Source organism: Mizuhopecten yessoensis, unplaced genomic scaffold (genome assembly GCF_002113885.1).
Source record: "Mizuhopecten yessoensis strain PY_sf001 unplaced genomic scaffold, ASM211388v2 scaffold9719, whole genome shotgun sequence".
Classification (NCBI taxonomy): domain Eukaryota; kingdom Metazoa; phylum Mollusca; class Bivalvia; order Pectinida; family Pectinidae; genus Mizuhopecten; species Mizuhopecten yessoensis.
In genome coordinates, this window is record NW_018408188.1 from 283,642 (window position 1) to 307,085 (window position 23,444).

Sequence of the window (23,444 nt, forward strand, 5' to 3'; positions counted from 1 at the left end):
AATGCAATGAGTGTTGTCAGACTCTTACACCATTTGGTAAGATGTCCACTTTTGGGAAGTCACATAATTTGACAATACTGTCTTTGCTGTTCACAAACTGTTGTTTTGAAGTGAAATAAATAAATAAATAAACAACAAATGATATAGTCCTATAAAACGCATTGCAGTTGCTCGAAAAAAGCAAAGTCACTGTCGAGACCATAACACAATTATTAGACATGCATTGCTAAAATCTAAACAAATGAAAGACAAATTGGTGATAATTGAGTACATATTGACAATAATTTGGTACAACAATGTAGGTGAAATATCAACATGAGAGAAACCCGCAAAACGAAATGAAAACCAGATATACCTATTTCACCAGATATACCGCAAAAAGGCGTGATCAGATGTAAAAGAAGCAAATCCCATGGGTATAGCCATGGAATATTTTTAATGATCACGTGTAAAATTAATTATTTATCCTGATATCTCATCCGATTTTCAAAGCCCTGGGTTTTGGCAATTTAGAATCAAAGTGAATGTATACGTAATTTTGAAGATTATCGTTAACTTGTCTGAAAATTTGTTGTGGAATTCTCTAAATTTATTTCCAAAGATAAATGTTTTTGTTGATCAAAAATAAACATGAATCGGGCTGCACCGTAATGATTATTGCACTATCACAAGGAGGCAAGCTCACCAACATACCCTGTCTCCTGCATACACACACGCATACACTTCACACATGGAGGCACGTCCTTAAATGACCTTAGCTGTTGATAGGACGTTTAACAAAATTAAACTAAACCAAACTATTTCAAAGTACCTCTTTGATAATCGTCAAAGTACAGATAACATCTCTATTAGTCTTAATATTGGCCAGTGTTTGTTTATAGCAAAAATAGCAAACAAGGAAACCTCGATTCTGTCACCCCAACACCCACCACCCCGACTATCCCTCGGATATCGAAGATGTCCCTGATCTTTCGGTAAGGACGGTTTAATTGAAGCAGATCAGTGATATCTAAAAAGGATGATATCATTACATCTGTTTAGATCAACCCATACAAATTTAGAAAGATTGATTCAATAAGAAATTTTCCAGATCTTAAGACAATGAGTATTTACTTTTCAGATCAATCATATAAAACAACGAGTAAAAGTAGAGTAATTTCTGGATTAATACCACCTTCAAAGATCGATGGCAATTCCTGAAAAAAAAAAATCTTAAATCGTAATAGTCAATGTACATACATTTGGATGAAAAATTCACTTCGGGGTAAATGTGACTTGGCAATTATAGAAAACACTGACATATACATAACTGTGATGTATTCAACAGATATAATGAAGTCTACATAATTATTTATATTTACATTTAGAACATCATGTTCTATAAATTATCATCAGATGAAACGCACTTGGCACCTTTCGTCTAAGACAAAAAAGGACAATGTTATATAATTTAAATTGAAGCTCGTATAAGGTACGGCAGTAGGTATATGTTAAGCTGTCAGAGATCAACGTTACATACCGTACTGCGCGTTATAGCTTATGTACTACACCTAGATTTTAAATGCTTTTGTGGAAATTCCTTACAGCTATTTATAGAATGTGTACATATAATTTTACCTTGTACATCTGCCCTTGGACAAAATGTATGAAATATTCCGATGAAACCGATATCAATTTTAATATTGAACAAGCAAAATAATCCAGATTTGTTTTGTGCAGTGATTCACTCTTACATATATGACACGATGCCTGTAACAACAAATGCTACATACTACCGATCCTCATCATGATCGCAAGGTACTTAATACAAGCTGTTTACTGTCTGTAACTACTCATATTACAATAAAACAAATGTTAAATCCGTTACGACATACAGTTTGTCGAGCGTATCACAATTTTAAATCTCATCAAATGACACACTCTTGTTAATTTATTTTTTAATTATTACAACGTATGTTTATGATTCTTTCAACAATCAAAAAACCCAAGTAAGATCAACCTATATACATCAAGCACTCTTGTTGATCCGGTCGAAAGCGCAAATGGTGTCTTTAGGTGAAATGTAATTGGAGCAACCGGCAGTAACCACGTGGTCGAGCAGGTGACCCATATCTTTTCACGTCCGATCGGGAAATCAAACCCCGGTCGACTCGTTCAAAGGCGGTTGCGTTATCCACAGTTCAACCCGACCATCAAAAGATCACGTGAAATTGGGGACAAATCATCCTGCTGTTCAGAATTCCGTTGACCAAATCGAAGGATTGCTTTTGTTTGTTTGTTTGTTTGATTTTGTTTAACGTCCTATTAACAGCTAAGGTCATTTAAGGACGGCCTACCCTGTGTGCAAGATGTATGCGTGTAGTGTATGTGTGTGTATTTTGGGAGGCTGCGATATGTTCGTGTTTGTCTTCTTGTAATAGCGCGGAACTGATGCCGACTTTATAGTGCTACCTCACTGAAACATACTGCCGAAGACACCCAGCAGGACGCCCCACCCGGTCACATTATACTGACAACGGGCGAACCAGTCGTCCCACTCCTAATTTGCTGAGCGTTAAGCAGGAGTAGAAACTACCATTTTTAAAGACTTTGGTATGTCTCGGCCAGGGGACAGAACCCAAAGCCTTCCTCACAGGGGCGAACGCTCAACAAATGGCCAAAAGTGAGGCATTGTCAAGGGAGACATTAGGAAAAAGAAAGTTATTTAGAAAGGAGAGAAGAGATAAGGTCCCAAATTTAGTCGCCTCTTACGATCATGCAATTGGGGGCAGCAGGTACAATTCTTACGCCCTACCTGCAGGGCAGCTTTTTTCAGGTTGTGTCCGGATTTGTCGTGAATTCCGACTGAAAATCAGTTTGCAATGTTCGCACGAGATTATGGTAGGAGTTCTCGGTTAGGATTTGGACAAGGACGTCTGTCGAATGAGATCTTCTTTGTTGTTGCCATTTTGAAAGGCACTGGTAAATCTGTTCCGTTTCAGGTAGGTTGTTATTTTGATTTTCCTGAATGATTGTATCACATTCGTCAACGTCTATGGCTGCAACGCATAGAGAATCAAAGCGTAATTTTAAAGGTCCATGTATTGTGATCTTTTGTTTTGCACATGAAATCTATTCGTTGCATTTTAATTCTATAAAATGTTAATTTAAACAATATTATTATTCATTGGTATATGACATATTCTTAACTGATCAAAAGAATCGTTCCTTACTTTTGTGAAACCATGTACCGAGAAAGAAACAATCATCAATATAAAGTATGTTCTCATTGTAAACGAACTTAACAGTTTGTTATATTCTTTCTGTATTATCGATCTCACAATATTTGTCGCTTCACTAGGTATGTCTCTCTTGTGTTATCCAGTCATAAATCATTGTTCAACTATTTTAGCTCAGATTTACGCAAGAATAAATATTCTGCGACATAGAGTTGATTGAAAGTATCTTTGCCAAATGATACCCTGGGCACAATTTGGTTAGAATCCCTCTATTTTTAAAGAAGAAAAATTCGACCGATTTATATAACTTTCCGCAAAATTAGCCCCCCACCCCCCACCCCCACCCAGGGGCATACTTTCCATTTTTATAAAATTATATCCTCAATGCCAAAGGGTACTATATGCCATATTTAGTCAAAGTGCACTTAAGCCGTTCAGGAATAGAAGTGTTGAAAAGGAAAAGTTGGCGGACGGACGGACGAACTACAGACAACGCGTTACGGCTTATATGATTAAGTCCACCAGTCCTTTACACCAGGTGAATTAAATATATTAAGAGCAAACAACTGAAGATTGCATGATGTAACACAATATTTACATAAACATACCATGAAACAGACTCCGTATCACATCCTTCCAGTTGTCTGTTATATGGCTGGACACCATCTGGAATATAGGTCCCCAGTTAGTACCTAACGGCTCCATTTCTATTTGTACAGAACTCCTGTCCAAACCGGAATCACTGAGAAGGAAAAAGGAAAGACTGATCGTAAGATGAACGTAACACACATGCACATAGTTTATTGTACCTTTTTGGTTAAAGATCCAGTTTGCTAAACAATAAAGTACAACGTATCATACAACTGTTTGATGGACTCATCGGTGATGCTTGGTGCCAAAATGTTTGAAATCTAAATTGTCTAAACTAATGTGAAACTAATGTAAAACATAGGGGCATGTGCGTAAAATCCCTTAATGTATGAATTTAAACATACACAGGAATACTTGTTAATTTCACATTAAAACAATCTGCAAAGTGTTATATGCTGATGCGTGCCACAACCCAAAAGAAATCACTGTTGCCATTTATGTTAGAGCAAACACAGGGAACTAAAAAAATCCACCAGTAGAGTCTTTATAAAAGGACACAACACAAACACGCATGTGGACATTACTGTAAATCTTTACTACCACCAGGAGTTACCCGCTTCGACTGTTAATTCTCCGTATCACTTTTAAACTTTCTTTTTATGTTAATATAAGAATATAACTTCATTTTGACGGCAATTACAACGAACATATTGTGGTGTAACTTATTTCATGTTTTTAAAAAGTATGTTATGTCATATGTATATATAATTGTGGCATTGTACTTCGTCGTCAAATATATTTACATCGACAACATTCAACGGTTCCTGTAGTTATATTTACAGCAAGGTTTTAATTGCAATCGGACAACAAGCAAAGCTAAATACTGTAGGACGTTTCAATGTTAATATTACCTGCTTCTGTTGCTAGATACATTCAAGGGTCTGCGTTCCTCTACATCAATTGTTGGTTCATCTCTCTTTTTTATAAACCGTCGTCTGTATATTACTATTGCAAATTTAATTAAAGCCAGCAGCATGAACAAACAGTTAATAACTATAGAAGGTATTACGGCATACACACGCCAGGATTCTGAAATGAGAAATAATTCATAATACATATTGCTTCGATATGGATTTTAATGTTTAAATTTAATTTAATTTAAAAGGTTAAAAACTAAATCAGACTGCTATGTTGTACAATGTTTACATACTTTTCCTCATTTAAAAATAACCGGATAATCGAATGAAAATTCATTTAAATTATTGATGATTTTATATATAAATAAGTGAACACATGGTGGAAATTATTTGTCTTTCTATCATTCCTGGTGGAAGTGAATATCAACAGAATGAATCATAATAGACTAAGATGTAACTTCCATTTTATGTAGTGAATATAAGCATTTAAATAATATATTTTATAATATTCACCAATTTGATATTCCTTATGTTGTAAATATGACAAAATAAAACATTCTTTGATGATTCCTATTTAAGATTTGAAATTAATGAACATAATCGGCTGTAATTTTACCGGTATAGATTATTATTTTTTGTTGTTGTAAATAATAGTATAACTAGTAATTCTAAATCCTAAACAAATAGTACTCTTTGCCTTAAGACTATAATTAATGTATTTCTATTGCTGTGATATCGCTATGGCGGGTACGTATATAGCGGACGTCGCTATAGCGAACTATTATATGACGTCATATTTTATGACGTCAAAATATATACTTCAAATAAACAGTCTGAAGAATCTCCTAGAAGAGATGAAAGTACTAAAGACTCGTTGTTGAGAATTTTTCTTTTTATAATATTTCTTCGTCCGTAATGAGAATTTTTCTCCTTATATAATATATATATATATACACGATTTACAAAAACACAATTTATTTTTGATTTTACAACTAGTTAACTGGCAAATATGAATACTTAAGTCTCGGGAAATTACAAATGCTGTCGTGTGTTGCGTTGCATTCATGCAAAACGTCATTGTTCGGGCATTGCGTGCATGGATAGCAAGGTTCATTCCATGATACCTCCGGGGAAAAAGTAATGCCTGGTCTACACTTTGCGCAAACGGGCTCATGACCTTGAGTACCTGACAACAGAATGAGTCGGGATATTAAATATAATATTCCATGTATTACTGAATACTCTTCTATTGTAATATTTACAAATAATTCACCATTATCAGTTCATAACTTATTTTGTAATTGTAAAGATGAAATATGTCTGAAGGACATCGTCAAGTTGTTTCAGCGTAGAAGTCTGTCCCTGTCAAATTTGGAAAAAAGTGAACTTGGTTTAGTCTAAATAAGATAATGTGTTAGTTAAGACCCAACATCGGAAATGCGGGTGCCCTATAGTAATCACAATGTCCATCTGTCAATCTGTCTGTCCGTCCACACTATCGTTTCCGGATGTGCAATAGGGGTTTTCATTTTGTTTTAAGGTCAAGGTCACTGTAACTAAAATAGAAGCTTTGGTGTGTGGGGTACAGTCCTTCTCTCGGAATGTAAAAGTTTACTCTTTTTTAAAATTTGACTTTGTGACAATAGTTTATGAAGATGTGCAAGAAGGATTTAAAAAATTAAATGTGAAGATCACTGTTACTAAAAATAGACGAAGGTAGATGTTGGTACGGTTGTCATTCCGAAATCAAAAGGTCTCATCTTTTTGTTTTAATATGTCATGGTGATACATGGTGATATGGTGGGGCCTTTGCTGACTTGTTTGAATTCTAATTAGCATTGATAATTCGTACTCAAGTTAGACAAATTGACTAATTCGCATTAACAGAGTATACACACTTATCTTTTCTATTGATTTTGACAAATATCTGAGATTTAAATTTCATATTTCGCCTTAAAATTTGAGAAAGATTTTCAATAAATAGAACATTTAAAGGCGAGAAAAGGCCAGCTATCGTCAAAATTATAATTACGTCATGAGTATGTGAACAGGTTGAAAGTAACTCCTGACTGACTTTGGTAAGTAAATATAGTTGTAATACAGTGCATACAACAATTTCTGTTTTATTTTATGTGAAAAGATTTCTCGATAGTCTTTTACAATAAAACCTACCTTGCTCAATCACTCCGGATCCTGCGTCACAGCCTTGAAAAGGCGTACATTTAGCATGGTGTTTGTCCATGGGGTTTTCAAGAATCAATCCGGGGGGACAATCACACACCATGTTCATAGTGGCGTTACACTTCTGAACCGTGACAAGGACATCCGACTCGCAGTGAGGCATGCAGGCGGCGCAATGTATAGCTCTGTTGTAAGTTCTTGAAAATGTTCCTGTTGGACATGGCCTGCACACCGCAATTGTATTTGGAGTATCACAATCCTTTATGTGGAAGTATCCAGGAGGGCAGAGGACACATGCTATACCAGTAGTAGCTATATAAGTATGTTCTGTCTGACCCTGTAAATAGTACATTTAAATGTTTCGTTTACCAAAGAAAAATTTGGAGAAAACAAAATAAACAAAATATTTGCATTATAATCATATCGTAAATATTTAGCTAAATTCAAATATTAAAACTATTCAATATAAAAGGTATACGCCCTGTAAATAGGACATCGCAGTTTCTCATTTACAAGATGAAAAATCATTGAATAAAAATCAAACAAGAGGCCCAGAGGGCCTGTATCGCTCGCCTGGATATCTAAGCAGTCATGGCAAAATATTCTCTAAATGAGATCCAAGGGAATATGCCAGACCCCAAGGCCAATCCTTGTAGCATATCTGTATTAGATTTTCCATGCCCAGCACTTTTATGTATGGTTATGGGGTGGGGATCTCAACTGTTTCCAAGCTGTGACTCAGAAACTAGGTACCTAGGGTTGTGGCCAGACCCCAGGATCAATACTAATACATTCATAACTGCATTCGTCTCTTTTTGCCCAGCATTTGTATTTACAGTTTTGGGGCAGACCCTGGTGTCAATTATAATATCATGACTGCATTCGTCTCTTTATGCCCAACAATTGTATATATAGTTTTGGGGTGGGGATCTTAACCATTTCGAAGTTATGACCCAGGGGTTAAGTCTCCAAGGGTAGGGCAGACCCCAAGGCCATCCTGGAAGAATATGTGCATTAATCTCTTTATCCTCAGCAGTTGTATATATAGTTATAGGGTGGGGATCTCAACTGTTTCCAATCTGTGGCTAAGAAACTTTGTCCTTAGGGTTTTGGTCAGACCCCATGGTCTATTCTAACATCATGACTACATTCGTCAATTTATGCCCAGCATTTGTATATATAGTTCTAGGGTGGTGATCTTAACCGTTTCAAAGTTATGACCAAGGGACTATGTCTCCAAGGCTGGGGCCAGCCTGGAGGCAAATGTGCATTCTTCTCTTTATACTCAGCAATACGTTGGGGATCTCAACCATGTCCAAGAATTAAACTTATTTNNCCCCCTTAACCCCCTAATGTCAGCCCCACCATTTCTACTAAACAAGTTCCCTACACCTAAAAATACCCTGAACAACTTTGGGCAAAATGCCTTCATCCTAACAGAAGAGGAAGGACTTTAAAGTCTCTTAATAGGGCGCCCCTCTGCTTCCCGGGGTCACATCAACTGTTAAAACAATACTGGTTCCCCTTCACCAAGGATGCTTCGGACTAAATATCAACAAAACCTTTCATTTCATTCCTGCAAAAGAAAAGGGATTTATGGGGGCCAGACCCACGGTTTATACAAAATTGGTTCCCCTTCACCCAAAAATGCTTCAGACCAAATATGGAAGATATACTTTCATTCNGGGGGGCACACCCACCATTATACAAAATTGGTTTTCCTTCACCCAAAAATGCTACAGATCAAATATGGAACAAATCCTTCCATTCCCACAGATGAAGAAGGATTTTAAAGAATTTGCTGTATTTCCCCTATTGAGCCCTGCCCCTAAGGCCCCTGGGGGGCCAGACCCACGGTTTATACAAAATTGGTTCCCCTACACTCAAGGATGCTTCAGACCAAATATGGAACAAATCCTTATATTTCTGCAGAAGAAGGATTTTACAGAATTTTCAATATTTCTCCCATTTGGCGCCAACACTCAGGCCCCTGGGGGACCAGACCAACGTTTGATACAAAATTGGTTACCCTTCACCCAAGAATGCTTCAGACCAAATATGGAACAAATCCTTAAGTTCCTACAGAATAAGAAGGATTTTGAAGAATTTGCTATGTTTCCCCTATTGGGCCCCGCCCCTCAGACCCCTGCGGGACCAGACCCACCATTATACAAATTGGTTCCCCTTCAACCAAGAATGCTTCAGACCAAATTCGGAACAAATCCTTTCATTCCTACAGAAGAAGAAGGGTTTTAAAGAATTTCCTATGCTTCCCCTATTGAGCCCCGCCCCTCAGGTCCCTGGGGGACCAGACCCACCATTATACAAAATTGGTTCCCTTCACCCAAGAATGCTTCAGACCAAATTTGGAATAAATCCTTTCATTCCTACAGAAGAAGAAGGGTTTTAAAGAATTTGCTATGCTTCCCCTATTGGGCCCCGCCCCTCAGGTCCCTGGGGGACCAGACCCACCATTATACAAAATTGGTTCCCTTCACCCAAGAATGCTTCAGACCAAATTTGGAATAAATCCTTTCATTCCTACAGAAGAAGAAGGGTTTTAAAGAATTTGCTATGCTTCCCCTATTGGGCCCCGCCCCTCAGGTCCCTGGGGGACCAGACCCACCATTATACAAAATTGGTTCCCGTCACCCAAGAATGCTTCAGACCAAATTTGGAACAAATCCTTTCATTCCTACAGAAGAAGACCCACCATTCGTACAAAATCTGTTCCACTTCCCCCAAGCATGATTCTGACTAACTTTGGTCAATATCTGCTCAGTCGTTCATGACTAGTAGCGATTTTTAGGAAAAGTTGACGGACGACAGACGGGCGACAGACGCTGCGCCATGGTATAAGCTCACCGATCCTTCGGGCCAGGTGAGCTAATAACTAATACCAGCAATATATTTCTATCACGAAAATGTATCTAAGTTTGGATATAAACAATAATGATATGATATATTGCTGAAACATATTACATGTACAATACAGGCACCAACACACTGATACGTGTACGTACAACATCAAAGCCTGAAATATGGGGTTACACTTAGCAGGGTGACTCGTTATGTGCTTAGTGCAGTAATCTTAAACTAGTCCTGGCTACTACACTCTATCAAAATATGATTGAAATGATAAATGATACTCACCAATGCTAAAGACCAACAGGGTATTACAAGTAGTATGAATATTAGGCGGAACCTTTGGACTGTGTTGAATTCCCCCATCTTCTCTGGAATATTGGAAGAGAAGGGCTTCTTCAGCTTAAGTTTGATCTGTTATATGTATAACCGAATGAATGACTTTGTAACTGAGCGTATATACACGTACTCAGGTAGATGTTACCTGGATCTATATTTATCCTGAAATATCTACCTGGTACGACCAATCCCCGAAATATCTTATCTGCTGTTCGGCGCTGTTCATGTACCTTCGTTACCAGGGGTGAAATGAGGTGGGTGGTTTTTTTTTATAGAATTAGGAAAATCAATGACGTTACAAAGAGTCAAACACGGTATCTAACTGTCGTTATGAATACGGTTTGTGTATTTAATACGTAAAGTAATACATCTGCGATAGTCTGCTCTACCTTGAGAACATTCTAGGTTCTCTGTTTTGAAAGGTGGTTTGTTTGTTTGTTTGTTTGATTTTGTTTAACGTCCTATTAACAGCTAAGGTCATTTGAGGACGGCCTCCCCTGTGTGCAAGATGCATGCGTGTAGTGTATGTGTGTGTATTTTGGGAGGCTGCGATATGTTCGTGTTTGTCTCCTTGTGATAGCGCGGAACTGATGCCGACTTTATAGTGCTACCTCACTGAAACATACTGCCGAAGACACCCAGCAGGACGCCCCACCCTGTCACAATATACTGACAACGGGAAAACCAGTCGTCCCACTCATAATTTGCTGAGCGTTAAGCAGGAGTATAAACTACCATTTTTAAAGACTTTGGTATGTCTCGGCCAGGGGACAGAACCCAAAGCCTTCCTCACAGGGGCGAATGCTCAACAAATGGCCAAAAGTGAGGCATTGTCAAGGGAGACATTATGAAGAAGAAAGTTATTTAGAAAGGAGAGAAGAGATAAGGTCCCAAATTTAGTCGCCTCTTACGATCATGCAATTTGGGACAGCAGGTACAATTCTTACGCCCTACCTGCAGGGTCCTTGAAAGGTGGACGAGGTACACGTACATTTCATAATTATTCATAACTGACATACCATGATATATTTTTTGATGTAAAATAATGTGTGAACGAATCGAAACGACGAACCCCACGCGAGGTATTTCGCCTGAAATTATTCGCTATAAAACATTCCAGTATCAATTATGATAAAAACATGTGTTATCAAATGATGTTGTTGTACATAATTGTTTCAAAATGTGAACAACATTTACATTACCTAATATTTCGTCCAAGCAATATTTATATTCAAAAATTAGTAGAACGTAAAGAGAAGAAGAAAAGATGCAATGAAAATCAATACAAATTCATAACTCGAGAAAATTTCTATAATAACATTACATGTCTTAAATCTCTTTTCGAAAGCAAGTCTCTTCAATTTAAGGCTATCTGAAAGCTGTTGAACTAATAAAAATTGAGTCACCATAGCCACTTTCGATATTTAAATTGATGTGGTTTTTTTTTAACCTTTTAGTTTTTTTGATGTTTTTGTTTTGCATTGTTTTTTCTACCATTTGATGGCCCTAATGACCTATCCTGTGCTAATGGGCCGTTCAGCATTTAATAATAATAATAATACTAGGGAAGGAAATTCCTGCACGTATAGCTAGCTGTAATATAACGACATTTCAATATATGCAAGTCATTCTACACTAACGTACTAGACCCCAGTAGGTTCGAGAAAAGAATAAGCCTGCCGTATCCCTTGGTGTGTTATAGTAAGAGGCGATTTATTTTGCACCCTCCCCCCATTCAGCATTTAATAATAATAATAATACTAGGGAAGGAAATTCCTGCACGTATAGCTAGCTGTAATATAACGACATTTCAATATATGCAAGTCATTCTACACTAACGTACTAGACCCCAGTAGGTTCGAGAAAAAAATAAGCCTGCCGTATCCCATGGTGTGTTATAGTAAGAGGCGATTTATTTTGCACCCCTCCCCCTACCATCCACTCAGGGTTTTTCTGTATCGTTGATCTGTATTGTCTACTCAGAGAGAATGAAGAAACCGAAATGTATCAGCTGCCCCTATTCCTACTTTTCAATTCTACCTAGAGAACCGTTATCATTTGACCTTGATATCGCCGGGAATTTACCTCCATACAAAAAAAACACCACTCCTTTCAAACGGCGTGGAATAAATAGTTCGGATTGAAGGTTCAGGTGTCTGCATGGAAAATGTATACCTGTATCATACGATCGTACGATTACATTGTTATCTTATATACGGGTTTACATAGTGTTTGGAGTTATAGGATTTACACACGAGTGATAATATCGAGTACACCTATAAATTGCGTCTTGGTTTTTTTCCATTTTATTTAGTACGTGGTTAACGATTGCTTTTACCTCATACATAACGGTTGTTATTATTATGATTTCTCATAAAAAATTAACACAAATAAACATGATTTTAAACCAGAATTAACTACAAAAAGAGTTAATTTGTGTCAATAAAATATTGTTTTAGTCAGGCTATGCCTTTGTTATTATATGTGAACGACAGTTTTCCTGTTTGTTAAATATTTTACGCTGGAAATTAGCAGTAAACTCGTTTAGATATACTATCCCAGTCTGTCTGTCAACTAGACGTGCTGTGGAATGCTACAACAACCGCACCGCCTTTTTATCATACTCCATTGATAAATATTATTCAAAGTAGTTCACTTCTGGGTATCAAGTGACGTATTGAGATCGGGACAAGAATGTAACTAACGAAAGAGTGAAGTGTGGATCAACCGTCTCTATAGAGAAACTTGGCACAACACGTGTTAACGTAGAACAAACCCATTACTTACGAATAACTAATGCAGTTGAAAACAAAATCAACGATCTTTAAATTTGACAATGTTTGGCCATCAATTCAAAGCCTTTACTACATTCCAGAAGTTTTTTTTTTATATATCAATGCCATTTACATTTCTTGTGTACAGGGTTTAGTTAAATCAAGCATGACTTCCTTGATGATAAGTTCATTATTTTCATCATGACTAACAGCATTTTGTTTTACATTTAAGTTATTGTATATATAATGGTTAATATCATAATAATATTTTGCAATAAAAAATGATCACTTTGTGTAATGTTGCCCAGATTAATACGGATTCAATTTGACAAAGGAATAACATAATATCAAGGTTTTGTCTTGTATCTATTGATACAAAAACATTAAGTTTAACAGTTTTTCGAACGATATGTACATGATCATATTAGTAAAAATCCTTTCATAATCAAAATCGATCTCAGCAAGAGATTTTCCCCGAAGTATACTGGATACCGGGAAACTTTCGGCGCAGTTTAACTTTCGCCCCTTTCGCCTTCCGATCTGAGGGCGAATTTAACATGACGGCTAAAGTTTAAAAAGAAGTTAGGTATACGATGGCACATATTTTGTCACTATTTCGTCTACACTGAGGCTTAACACAAATACCGTATGTGATGCAATTGGGGTCCAATGTGTTCCAATGTTGGCGATGTAGGGCGAATTTAACACTGGGCTAATAAGGACTCTGTCGGTAAAAAGCGAAAGTTTCCCGGTATACAGTATTGTAAAACAAAACACACACACAACTCCTCGGTATACTAACAACATGTACATGCAAACATGTTATGAAATTTTTATCAACATATTGCAACATTTGTACATACCCATCCTTAGCACATACCGACACATACCCATCCTTAGCACATACCGACACATATCCATTCTTAGCACATAACCGACACTTACCCATCCTTATCACATATTGACACATACCCATCCTTAGCACATTTTGACACATACCCCTCCTTAGCACATATTGACACATACCCATCCTTAGCACATATTGACACATACCCCACTAAATTAACCACGCGCTGTGACGATGAAATAAAGTTGATGGCAGAGGCTATACATCGTATTCTAACAAACATTGCTCACCTATTTCCACTGAAACACTTCTTTTTATCGAGTTTATAACTGTCTGTGAAATACAATCGACAAATCCAGGTATTGAATTGAATGTAAAGGGTATTGGTGGCCTAATATATGACCATCGTTGGTTACATCTCATTCATAGTGACTAACACATTTGTATATTATACCAGGTGGGATATAGGTTTTATACACTAAACAGTGATCGTTTACAAAGTTTGTAAGCGATACTTGTGTTTGTGAATATGTTATCTCAATGTATTACCACTTGTGATAACCCCCAGTTAAGGTCATTCAAATAGTGCTGCCACACCAAACTGTATATCAAATTCAGTTAGCATTAAACAATCCCTGTCACAAAAAAAATCCTCCTCCAATATTTCTCAAACAAAATTGAGGTACATGCACATTAAATTTCAGAAAAAATATTCAATAACTGATGAAAAAACTCACTTTTTATATGTTCATTTTCCAAGCTGATTAAAAGTCACCATTCAGGAAAACATCCATTTAAACTTGTAAATATCATAAGGTTGGATGTCCATGGAGATGCATTTGTCGATAAAATTTGAGAAAATGTGTCAAATCTGTCATGTGAATGACCTTTGGTGGGCAGTATATATTGTCTCCTTAATCTCTCATACCATATTAATAGGTCTTATGTAAACTAGTGTGCTGTGTATGACTACTCGTTCACTCATATCAGATAAAATCTAACTTAAGTAGACAACAAGATAAGAGGGTTTACATTAGAACGGATTGTATTTATATTTATCGTAATGTTTGGATGATGACTGCTCTTTAATATAATAGATATTGTATTGTCAAGAATTGCAACAAATCGTTCATCATGAGCTCTAGTATTAACATATACAGTTGTACGTAACAGAACGTAACAAAATAACCACACCCTGTGATTGCATCAATACAGATGAGGAAAATCACATTATGGAGATGACTTTATATCTTCTCGTGAAAGGAGTCATCATAAATCTTCTGAGCTTGTTATGAAGAACAACTTCAATATTAAAATGAATTATTTGAAAAGTGATTTTTTAGATATACAAAACACGTTAATCTATGATGATCACTAATACAAATCCGCAGACGTCCGATTTTTGTTACGTTTAGAAAATTACCTTTTATACTAAAGGTCAAACTACATTCCAATACTTTTGTCTGTCTCTCTAGTGAAGCTAATATTTTTTCAGACTTTTTAACCTCAAGTGCTGAAAATGCATATCCTTAATAAATTGTGAACCTAATGGGGATACTTGACAGTAGTTATTACACTGTACATGTACTACTGATTGTCTGTTTAATGTTGTTTTGTGTTTCGCAATTAGGTCTTGTGGTGTAAGTTAACGTTTAACATTTGATATTAAATTCTTTTATTCTACAATAAACTAGGTGTTACAACATAAAGCTCATAATGATAAATTTAAAATAACGTTATAGAATATAGTGTTTTATCATTTCCTGTTGTTGACATTAGAAACATATATTGATTCGTCCTTTTTACCATTCCTTTAGGTTATGACAGATTGTCGACGATATTGTACAAGCCAAAGTTCGTAAGCTGTTGAGATACCATACTTTACACAATACTCACCTAGTTCCACACAATATGTTTATGTTTTTCTGTTGTTTAGCTCTGCCTTAACAGGACTGTTTAAATCCCTTGAACTGACAAGGAACCGTGTGTATGCCCACCTATTTGTAGGCATATCCAATTGATATGGGACATGGACAGGTGTGATAAGAGCAAGGTAGGATTGGGGTGAGGTATGTACCCATACATAAAATTGATTTGTTACGTAAGCGTTTGTGTTTTTCATGATAAATTGTTACGTCAAAAATGTACCTTAACTTGGGGAAAGGGTCACGGAGTGAAAAGTAAGAACGAACGTAATTTGTCACGATACGTCTTAATCATTGTGACTAAAAAGTAAACGTAATCTATAACAGAATCTGATTTGTATTGCTTGTGGACTATTCACAAATGGAGGTCATATCGACTATTGCATATAATCACGTATATCCGAAGTTATATGAAACCATATTGATGCACTTAACGTCTGGTACATATAGATATATTTCGGTGATACCAAACGTGACATCTAACATACGGATAAGTACGTAACCAGGCGGATGTGTTTTCAAATCAATGTACCTTTTCATTTCAACAACGTCGCAATTATAAATGTAATCGAAAAAAAGTTACCAAGAATTACATCAATAAAGATTTTTACTGCTTACCTTATTTTAACATTATTATAAGAACGTTAACAGACGGGTGTTTTCTTACATAACAAAGTACATGTACTTTAACCTTCCTCATATTTATCATTATCGTTTACACTTCAACAACGCCACGATAATTAATGAAATTGAAAAAGGTAACATTGAAAAAGAAATATTCATGTGCCATACATACATAACCAATATATCATACAGCTGTCCTTATATATATATATATATATATCACATCGGTGATACTAGGGGCCAAAACGTTGAAAATCCTATTTTGTCAAATTTCTTTTGAAACAGAGGGGGGTGCGGAAAACATCTATATAACTTTAACAGCCATCTACTGCAATCTATAGTATATTAATTACTATAGCTTTATATTTTAGCATATAGTAAGCCTTTTTTTGACAGTACTACATGACTTTGATCATTGTGAAATTACCTATATAAAGCAGAGCACATCCTGGTAGTAAAGTGACATGACGGTGATATTCGGGAAAACGAAGGTCACGAAACGAATTCACAAGCGCTCAATAATTTGTACATAAGTAGCAGAATGTAACAAAACCGCCATTACCCGGGATTGCAATATTATAGATGAAGAAAAAGCAATTAACCCAATATTGAGATGACTCTGAAGATTTCAGTTAAAATAAATCGTCTACCATTATCAGATACAATGGAAACATTTTAATGAGTATTTGCAAGTAAACTTCAAATATATAAAACCCATGGATTTAAGATGATTACCATTACATTACTTATATAACTGGATATACACCAAATCAAATTGTCAAAGTTTAGTTAAAATCTGCAAAAGTTTTGCTTTTAGTACAAAGAATATACCTTTTATACTTAAGGTCAGACTACACTACAACACACTTACGGGAATTTTGCCGGTTCACATTTACCACATTTCAGGTTTTTGTCATCGTAAACTTACTTTACAAATTACTTACTGATGTCCACAAGTTTACACTGCTCCTCAATGTATAATAGACTCCGTTCACTACCTGTCCCTGGTCTAATCTCATTGATAACACGCATAAATATTCAGGTGTTTTGCACTTAAAAGATGCACCCAAAAACAGAATCGATATGAGGCGTGGGTGCATACGTAATCCATAGATACTCGTTACGTAAGAGAGGTACGTAAATGAACAGGGTGTTTAACTAGACCGGGTGTATTTAGTGTCGTTTATTTCCACGATTGGTAATGGGGATTTTCCTTCTTTGATTTCTTATGTTAGTAACTTAGTAGATAATTTTAGCCTTCTAGACAATACCACATTTACCTATTTAACATGTAACGAAATACATACCTGTATACTTACATACGAACTAAAACGTGACGGTTGTATTACAAGATAAACATAGTGAAACTCGTTGATCGCTAATATGTACCATCGTACGTTCACACTTCATCAATAATCTTATTTTAAATTTTGTTTTGGTTTGGTTTAATTTTTTAACATCCTATTAACAGCTAAGGTCATTACAATAGGAATAAATTACCAAGGATACACAATTACAGATACACACAGCATACCTGTATATTTACATTGTACATGTACATACGAACAAGGATGTAACAAGGCGAATATCTCGGTGACAATACAGGCAATCACTTCAGTCCCCTTTAGTTTTTTAATGTGAATTTTACATTTTAACAACGGTTCTATGGTATGAAACACCCTTAATTCCTTAGTAAACTAATAATATATGTATAACTTTTATACCTATTTTATTAACTAACTGAATCATAAGAATATCTGGCATTTACGTCGCTGGTTCTATCTCATTCATAAAAGTGAAAGTGAAATGCACCTCATTCAAGTACCTTTTTATATCCCCGTTTAAAGTTAAAAAATAAATCACGTGATCGGGTGATGTCCGTACATAAACGTTATTCTCACGTTTTTGTGGCCTGATATAAGTAAAAGTAAACATACTCTCCTTACTCGGAAACTCTATTAACAGGTCCTAAGTAAACCAGTGCCTGACTTCTCATAAGCTCGTATAACTTAGTGACGACTGATAAGAGGGATGAACTTTCAAACGAATTTCGTATTCATATGCCGTAGTGTATGACGTGTCAAACGTTGCAATATTCAACGATTTTATATTTATGTTCGAAATTTCATATTTGTATTGAATAATTGTAAATATATGTGCAATAATTTATATTTGTATTCAATAATTGTAAATATATGTGCAATATTTTATATTTGTATTCAATAATTGTAAATATATGTGCAATATTTTGTATTTGTATTAAATAATTGTAAATATTTGTGCAATAAACTATATATATTTGTTCGATAAAAAAAAGGTTCAGTACAAAAATATTTGTATTCAATAAAATAATATACGTATGCAATATATAGGATCTTAAATGAGTTTTCATTTCATACGAGATTTTATGAAACAAGTCTTATGGGTTTATATTTTTGCGAACCTTGGCGCCTGGTACGTTGGCGTCATTCTACACTAACGTACCAGACCCCTGTAGCTTCGAGGAGAAAAAAATCAGCCTTCTGTATCCCATTGTGTGTTATCGTATCTTTGCCTCCCCCTCCCCTCCCCCTCCTCTCACCATCGAATTAGGTTATTTTCTGTATCATTGATCGGTATCGTCTGATCATGGGAACAAAGGTAACAACACTTTGGATCACTCACATTCTCTCTATATACAATTTATTTTCTAATCTTCAATCTCCATCGAGGAACGTCGCTAAATGACCTCAGCTGTTGACAGGATGTTAATCAATATAAAACCCCAAAAAAATAGACAACTGATTTCATTCGACATTAATGTCGCCTGTAAATCAAACTCCATACAAACAATAAAGCAACACTCCTTTCAAACGGGTTGTATTACATAATTTGGATTGTAGGTACAGGTGTCTGCATGGAAATGTATACCTGTATCATACGATCATACGATAACATTGTCGTCTGATATACCTGTGTACATAGTGTTTGGCGTTATATGATTTACACACGAATGACAATCTTGAGTACACATATAAATTGCGTTTTATTTTTTATCATTATAGTAAGCACGTGATTAACGAATGATTTAACTCACACATAATGGTTGTTGTTATTATAATTCCTCATAATGTCTATAAGCACATATCAATATGATTTTAATCCAAAATTAATTACAAAAGTTATTTTGAGTGTAGAAAATAATGTTTTAGTGAGGGTCTGCCTTTGTTATAATAGGTGACCGACAGCTGTCCTGTTCGTTAAATATTTTACGTGTTACTGGCAATTACGAGTAAACTCGTTTAGAGATAGATGTGCTTTGGAATGCTACAACAGGCGCACCGCCTTTTCATCATATACCATTGATAAATAGTATTCAAACGGGACCATGTAATTCACTCCGGGGTATCAAGTGTCCTATTGAGATCGTGACAAGAATGAAACTAGCGAAAATATAAAAAGAGTGAAGTGTGGATCAACCGTCTCTATAGAGATACTTGACACAGCACGTGTTAACATAGAACACACCCATTACTTACAAATAACTTATGCAGTTGAATAAAATAATCAACAATCTTTAAATTTGACAATCCTTTGTCATACATTCAAAGCCTTTCCCACATTCCTGAGCAGGAGGATTTTTCATATCAGTGCCATCTACGTTTCTAGTGTACAGAGTTTAGTTAAATCAAACATGATTACCTGGATGATGAGTAATCATTTTCATCATGATAAACAGCAATTTGTTTTCAGCAATTTATTTTACATTTCAGTTATTGTTTTAAAATTGTAAATCTCATAATATTATTGCAAAACTATTTTATTTAAAATCAAATGTGCTTGGACATATATGTGAAAATAATCACTTCGTGTAATGTTACCCAGAACAAAACGGATTCAATTTGACACTGGAATAACATACTATCTCATGCCAACGAAAGTAATACAGATTAATATTGATTACAGAAATGTATGATAATGTATATAAAAGTCTGCCAAGAAGATTTTCCGTATATCTGTTTACAAAAAAAACATTGAGTTTAACAGTTTTCCGGACGATTTGTTCATGCTCATATCAGTAAAGATCCTTTCATAATTAAAATCAATCTAATCTGGTAGCGTGATTGTTCCCTGAAATATCATGTAAAAATCACAAGACAAAACACTAACAGCTCCTTATAACAACTCGGTATACTATCGACATGTACATGTATACGTTTTATAATACTATACCTATCCTTAGCATATCTATCACATACCCGACCATATTTAACTAAGTGATGTGACGATGACCAAGGCTGTACATCGTATTCTTATAAACAATTTCCACATATTACTCACATATTTCCACTGAAACACTTCTTTCTCCGAGTTTGTAACTGTCTGTGAAGTACAGCGACTAATCCTGGTGGATCTCATTCATAAAACGCGTGACTGTTCAGGCACGACGGAAGTGACGTACGCTATTGTATAATTATACCAGGTGAGGTAGAAGCTTTAAACACTTAACAGGAATCGTTCACATAGTTCTGTAAGCGACACTTCTGCTTGTGAACATGTTAACTCTGTGTATTATCACTTGTGATAACCCCCAGTTAAGTGGACAGTAAGCATGGTCTCCTTAATCTCTGATACAATATTAATAGGTCTTATGTAAACTAGTGTATTGTGTATGACTACTCGTTGAACGATATCAGGAAAAGTTAAACTTAAATAGACAACAAGATTAAAGCGTTTACATTAAAATGGTTTTCATATACTGAATCTGAATTTTTCCAGTGTTCTTGCAAGTACAGTGTATGAACTGAAGAAATGTTACACACCACATGAGCGGCCGTAGTGTTCATGCAAGTACAGTGTATGAACGGAAAAAGATGTTACGTACACACCACATGAGCGGCCGTAGCAAAGCGAATGCTTTCAAATTAAAATTAATGAATAATACAGTATATGTGTTAGTAAATTCACCTCAGTTGATACTTGTTAATGTTGGAAACATCCAGATTTATTCCTTATATCGCCACTTATTTGATTACTGTGCGGACCCATATGCTATCGAAAATAAGTTGTATCGATGAAACTTTAAGTGAAAGAAAACGTTTAACTTTTTCCAAGCTGTTGTTATCCTGTACTTACTCTACATAATACTCACCAATATACACAAAATATGACAGACTCCGTTCTCTACCAGCTCTTGGTCTGATCTCTTTGGGAAAACACAAGTTCTGGCAAAACAACATAACCAAAAAAAGGATCGATGTAAGTTAGAGGTGTAACGGTACATAACTGGATAGCTACCGAGGCGATGTATGTGAGATAACACAGGGGACCACTTGGTTCTCCCTTTACAAATATGGCTTGGCTATGACACTGCATATTTTACCTGTTTACTTTTTTGCTATGTAAATAATCAGTTGTGTATGAACGGAAGAAGATGTTACTTACACACCACATGAGCGGCCGTAGTGATCATGCAAGTTCAGTGTATGAACGGAAGAAGATGTTACTTACACATCACATGAGCGGCCGTAGTGTTCATGCAATTACAGTGTATGAACGGAAGAGGATGTTACCTACACACCACATGAGCGGCCGTAGTGTCCATGCAAGAACAGTGTATGAACGGAAGAAGATGTTACTTTCACACCACATGAGCGGCCGTAGTGTTCATGCAATTACAGTGTATGAACGGAAGATAAGGCTACTAACACACCACATGAGCGGCCGTAGTGTTCGTGCAATTACAGTGTATGAATGGAAGAAAAGGTTACTAACACACCACATGAGCGGCCGTAGTGTTCATGCAAGTACAGTGTATGAACGGAAGAAGATGTTACTTTCACACCACATGAGCGGCCGTAGTGTTCATGCAATTACAGTGTATGAACGGAAGAGGATGTTACCTACACACCACATGAGCGGCCGTAGTGTTCATGCAAATTCAGTGTATGAACGGAAGAAGATGTTACTTACACACCACATGAGCGGCCGTAGTGTTCATGCAATTACAGTGTATGAACGGAAGAGGATGTTACCTACACACCCCATGAGCGGCCGTAGTGTTCATGCAATTACAGTGGATGAACGGAAGAGGATGTTACCTACACACCCCATGAGCGGCCGTAGTGTTCATGCAAATTCAGTGTATGAACGGAAGAAGATGTTACTTGCACACCACATGAGCGGCCGTAGTGTTACTAAGACACCACATGAGCGGCCGTAGTGTTCGTGCAATTACAGTGTATGAATGGAAGAAAAGGTTACTAACACACCACATGAGCGGCCGTAGTGTTACTTACACACCACATGAGCGCCCGTAGTGTTACTAACACACCACATGAGCGGCCGTAGTGTTACTAACACACCACATGAGCGGCCGTAATGTTACTAACACACCACATGAGCGGCCGTAGCAAAGCGAAGGCTTTCAAACAGTATAGGTGTTAGTAAATTCACCTCAGTTGATACTTTTTAATGTAGGAAACATCCAGATTGATTTCTTATATCGCCACTAATTTGATCACTGTGCGGACCCATATGATAACGAAAATAAGTTGTATGGATTAAATAAGTGAAAGAAAACGTTTACCTTTTTCCAAGCTGTTGTTATCCTGTACTTACTCTACATAATACTCACCAATATACACAAAATATGACAGACTCCGTTCTCTACCAGCTCTTGGTCTGATCTCTTTGGGAAAACACAAGTTCTGGCAAAACAACATAACCAAAAAAAGGATCGATGTAAGTTAGAGGTGTAACGGTACATAACTGGATAGCTACCGAGGCGATGTATGTGAGATAACACAGGGGACCACTTGGTTCTCCCTTTACAAATATGGCTTGGCTATGACACTGCATATTTTACCTGTTTACTTTTTTGCTATGTAAATAATCAGTTGTGTATGAACGGAAGAAGATGTTACTTACACACCACATGAGCGGCCGTAGTGTTCATGCAATTACAGTGTATGAACGGAAGAAGATGTTACTTACACACCACATGAGCGGCCGTAGTGTTCATGCAATTACAGTGTATGAACGGAAGAAGATGTTACTTACACACCACATGAGCGGCCGTAGTGTTCATGCAATTACAGTGTATGAACGGAAGAAGATGTTACTTACACACCACATGAGCGGCCGTAGTGTTCATGCAATTACAGTGTATGAACGGAAGAAGA

At 36.3% G+C, this 23,444-nt stretch overlaps 1 protein-coding gene across 2 annotated transcripts; it reads right to left on the minus strand.

Annotated features, from left to right (window-relative positions):
• Window positions 1-1,646: 1,646 nt before the first annotated feature.
• On the minus strand, window positions 1,647-20,747 carry LOC110458714 (tumor necrosis factor receptor superfamily member 5-like). Of its 2 annotated transcripts, XM_021510593.1 has the most exons (8): window positions 20,602-20,747; window positions 10,061-10,186; window positions 6,899-7,244; window positions 5,748-5,912; window positions 4,721-4,898; window positions 3,827-3,960; window positions 2,805-3,038; window positions 1,647-2,263 (listed from the first exon to the last, which is right to left on the minus strand). In XM_021510593.1, the coding sequence occupies exons 1-7, from the start codon at window positions 20,677-20,679 to the stop codon at window positions 2,812-2,814; spliced, it is 1,254 nt and encodes a 417-aa protein (XP_021366268.1). In that variant the 5' UTR covers window positions 20,680-20,747; the 3' UTR covers window positions 1,647-2,263; window positions 2,805-2,811. The 2 variants fall into 2 exon arrangements, with proteins under 2 accessions (XP_021366268.1, XP_021366267.1); XM_021510592.1 differs by lacking the exon at window positions 20,602-20,747 and having other exon boundaries at window positions 1,647-2,269; window positions 2,811-3,038.
• Between the last annotated feature and the right edge of the window lie 2,697 nt (window positions 20,748-23,444).

Excerpts from the sequence above, each read along its gene's own strand:
- LOC110458714 (XM_021510593.1), bottom strand. The coding sequence starts at position 20,679 with ATGAGATCCACCAGGATTAGTCGCTGTACTTCACAGACAGTTACAAAC. Across the intron at positions 10,187-20,601 it reads AAGTGTTTCAGTGGAAATAT|ATCAAACTTAAGCTGAAGAA; the intron begins GTGAGTAATATG and ends TACATATAACAG. Across the intron at positions 3,961-4,720 it reads GTATCTAGCAACAGAAGCAG|TGATTCCGGTTTGGACAGGA; the intron begins GTAATATTAACA and ends TTTCCTTCTCAG.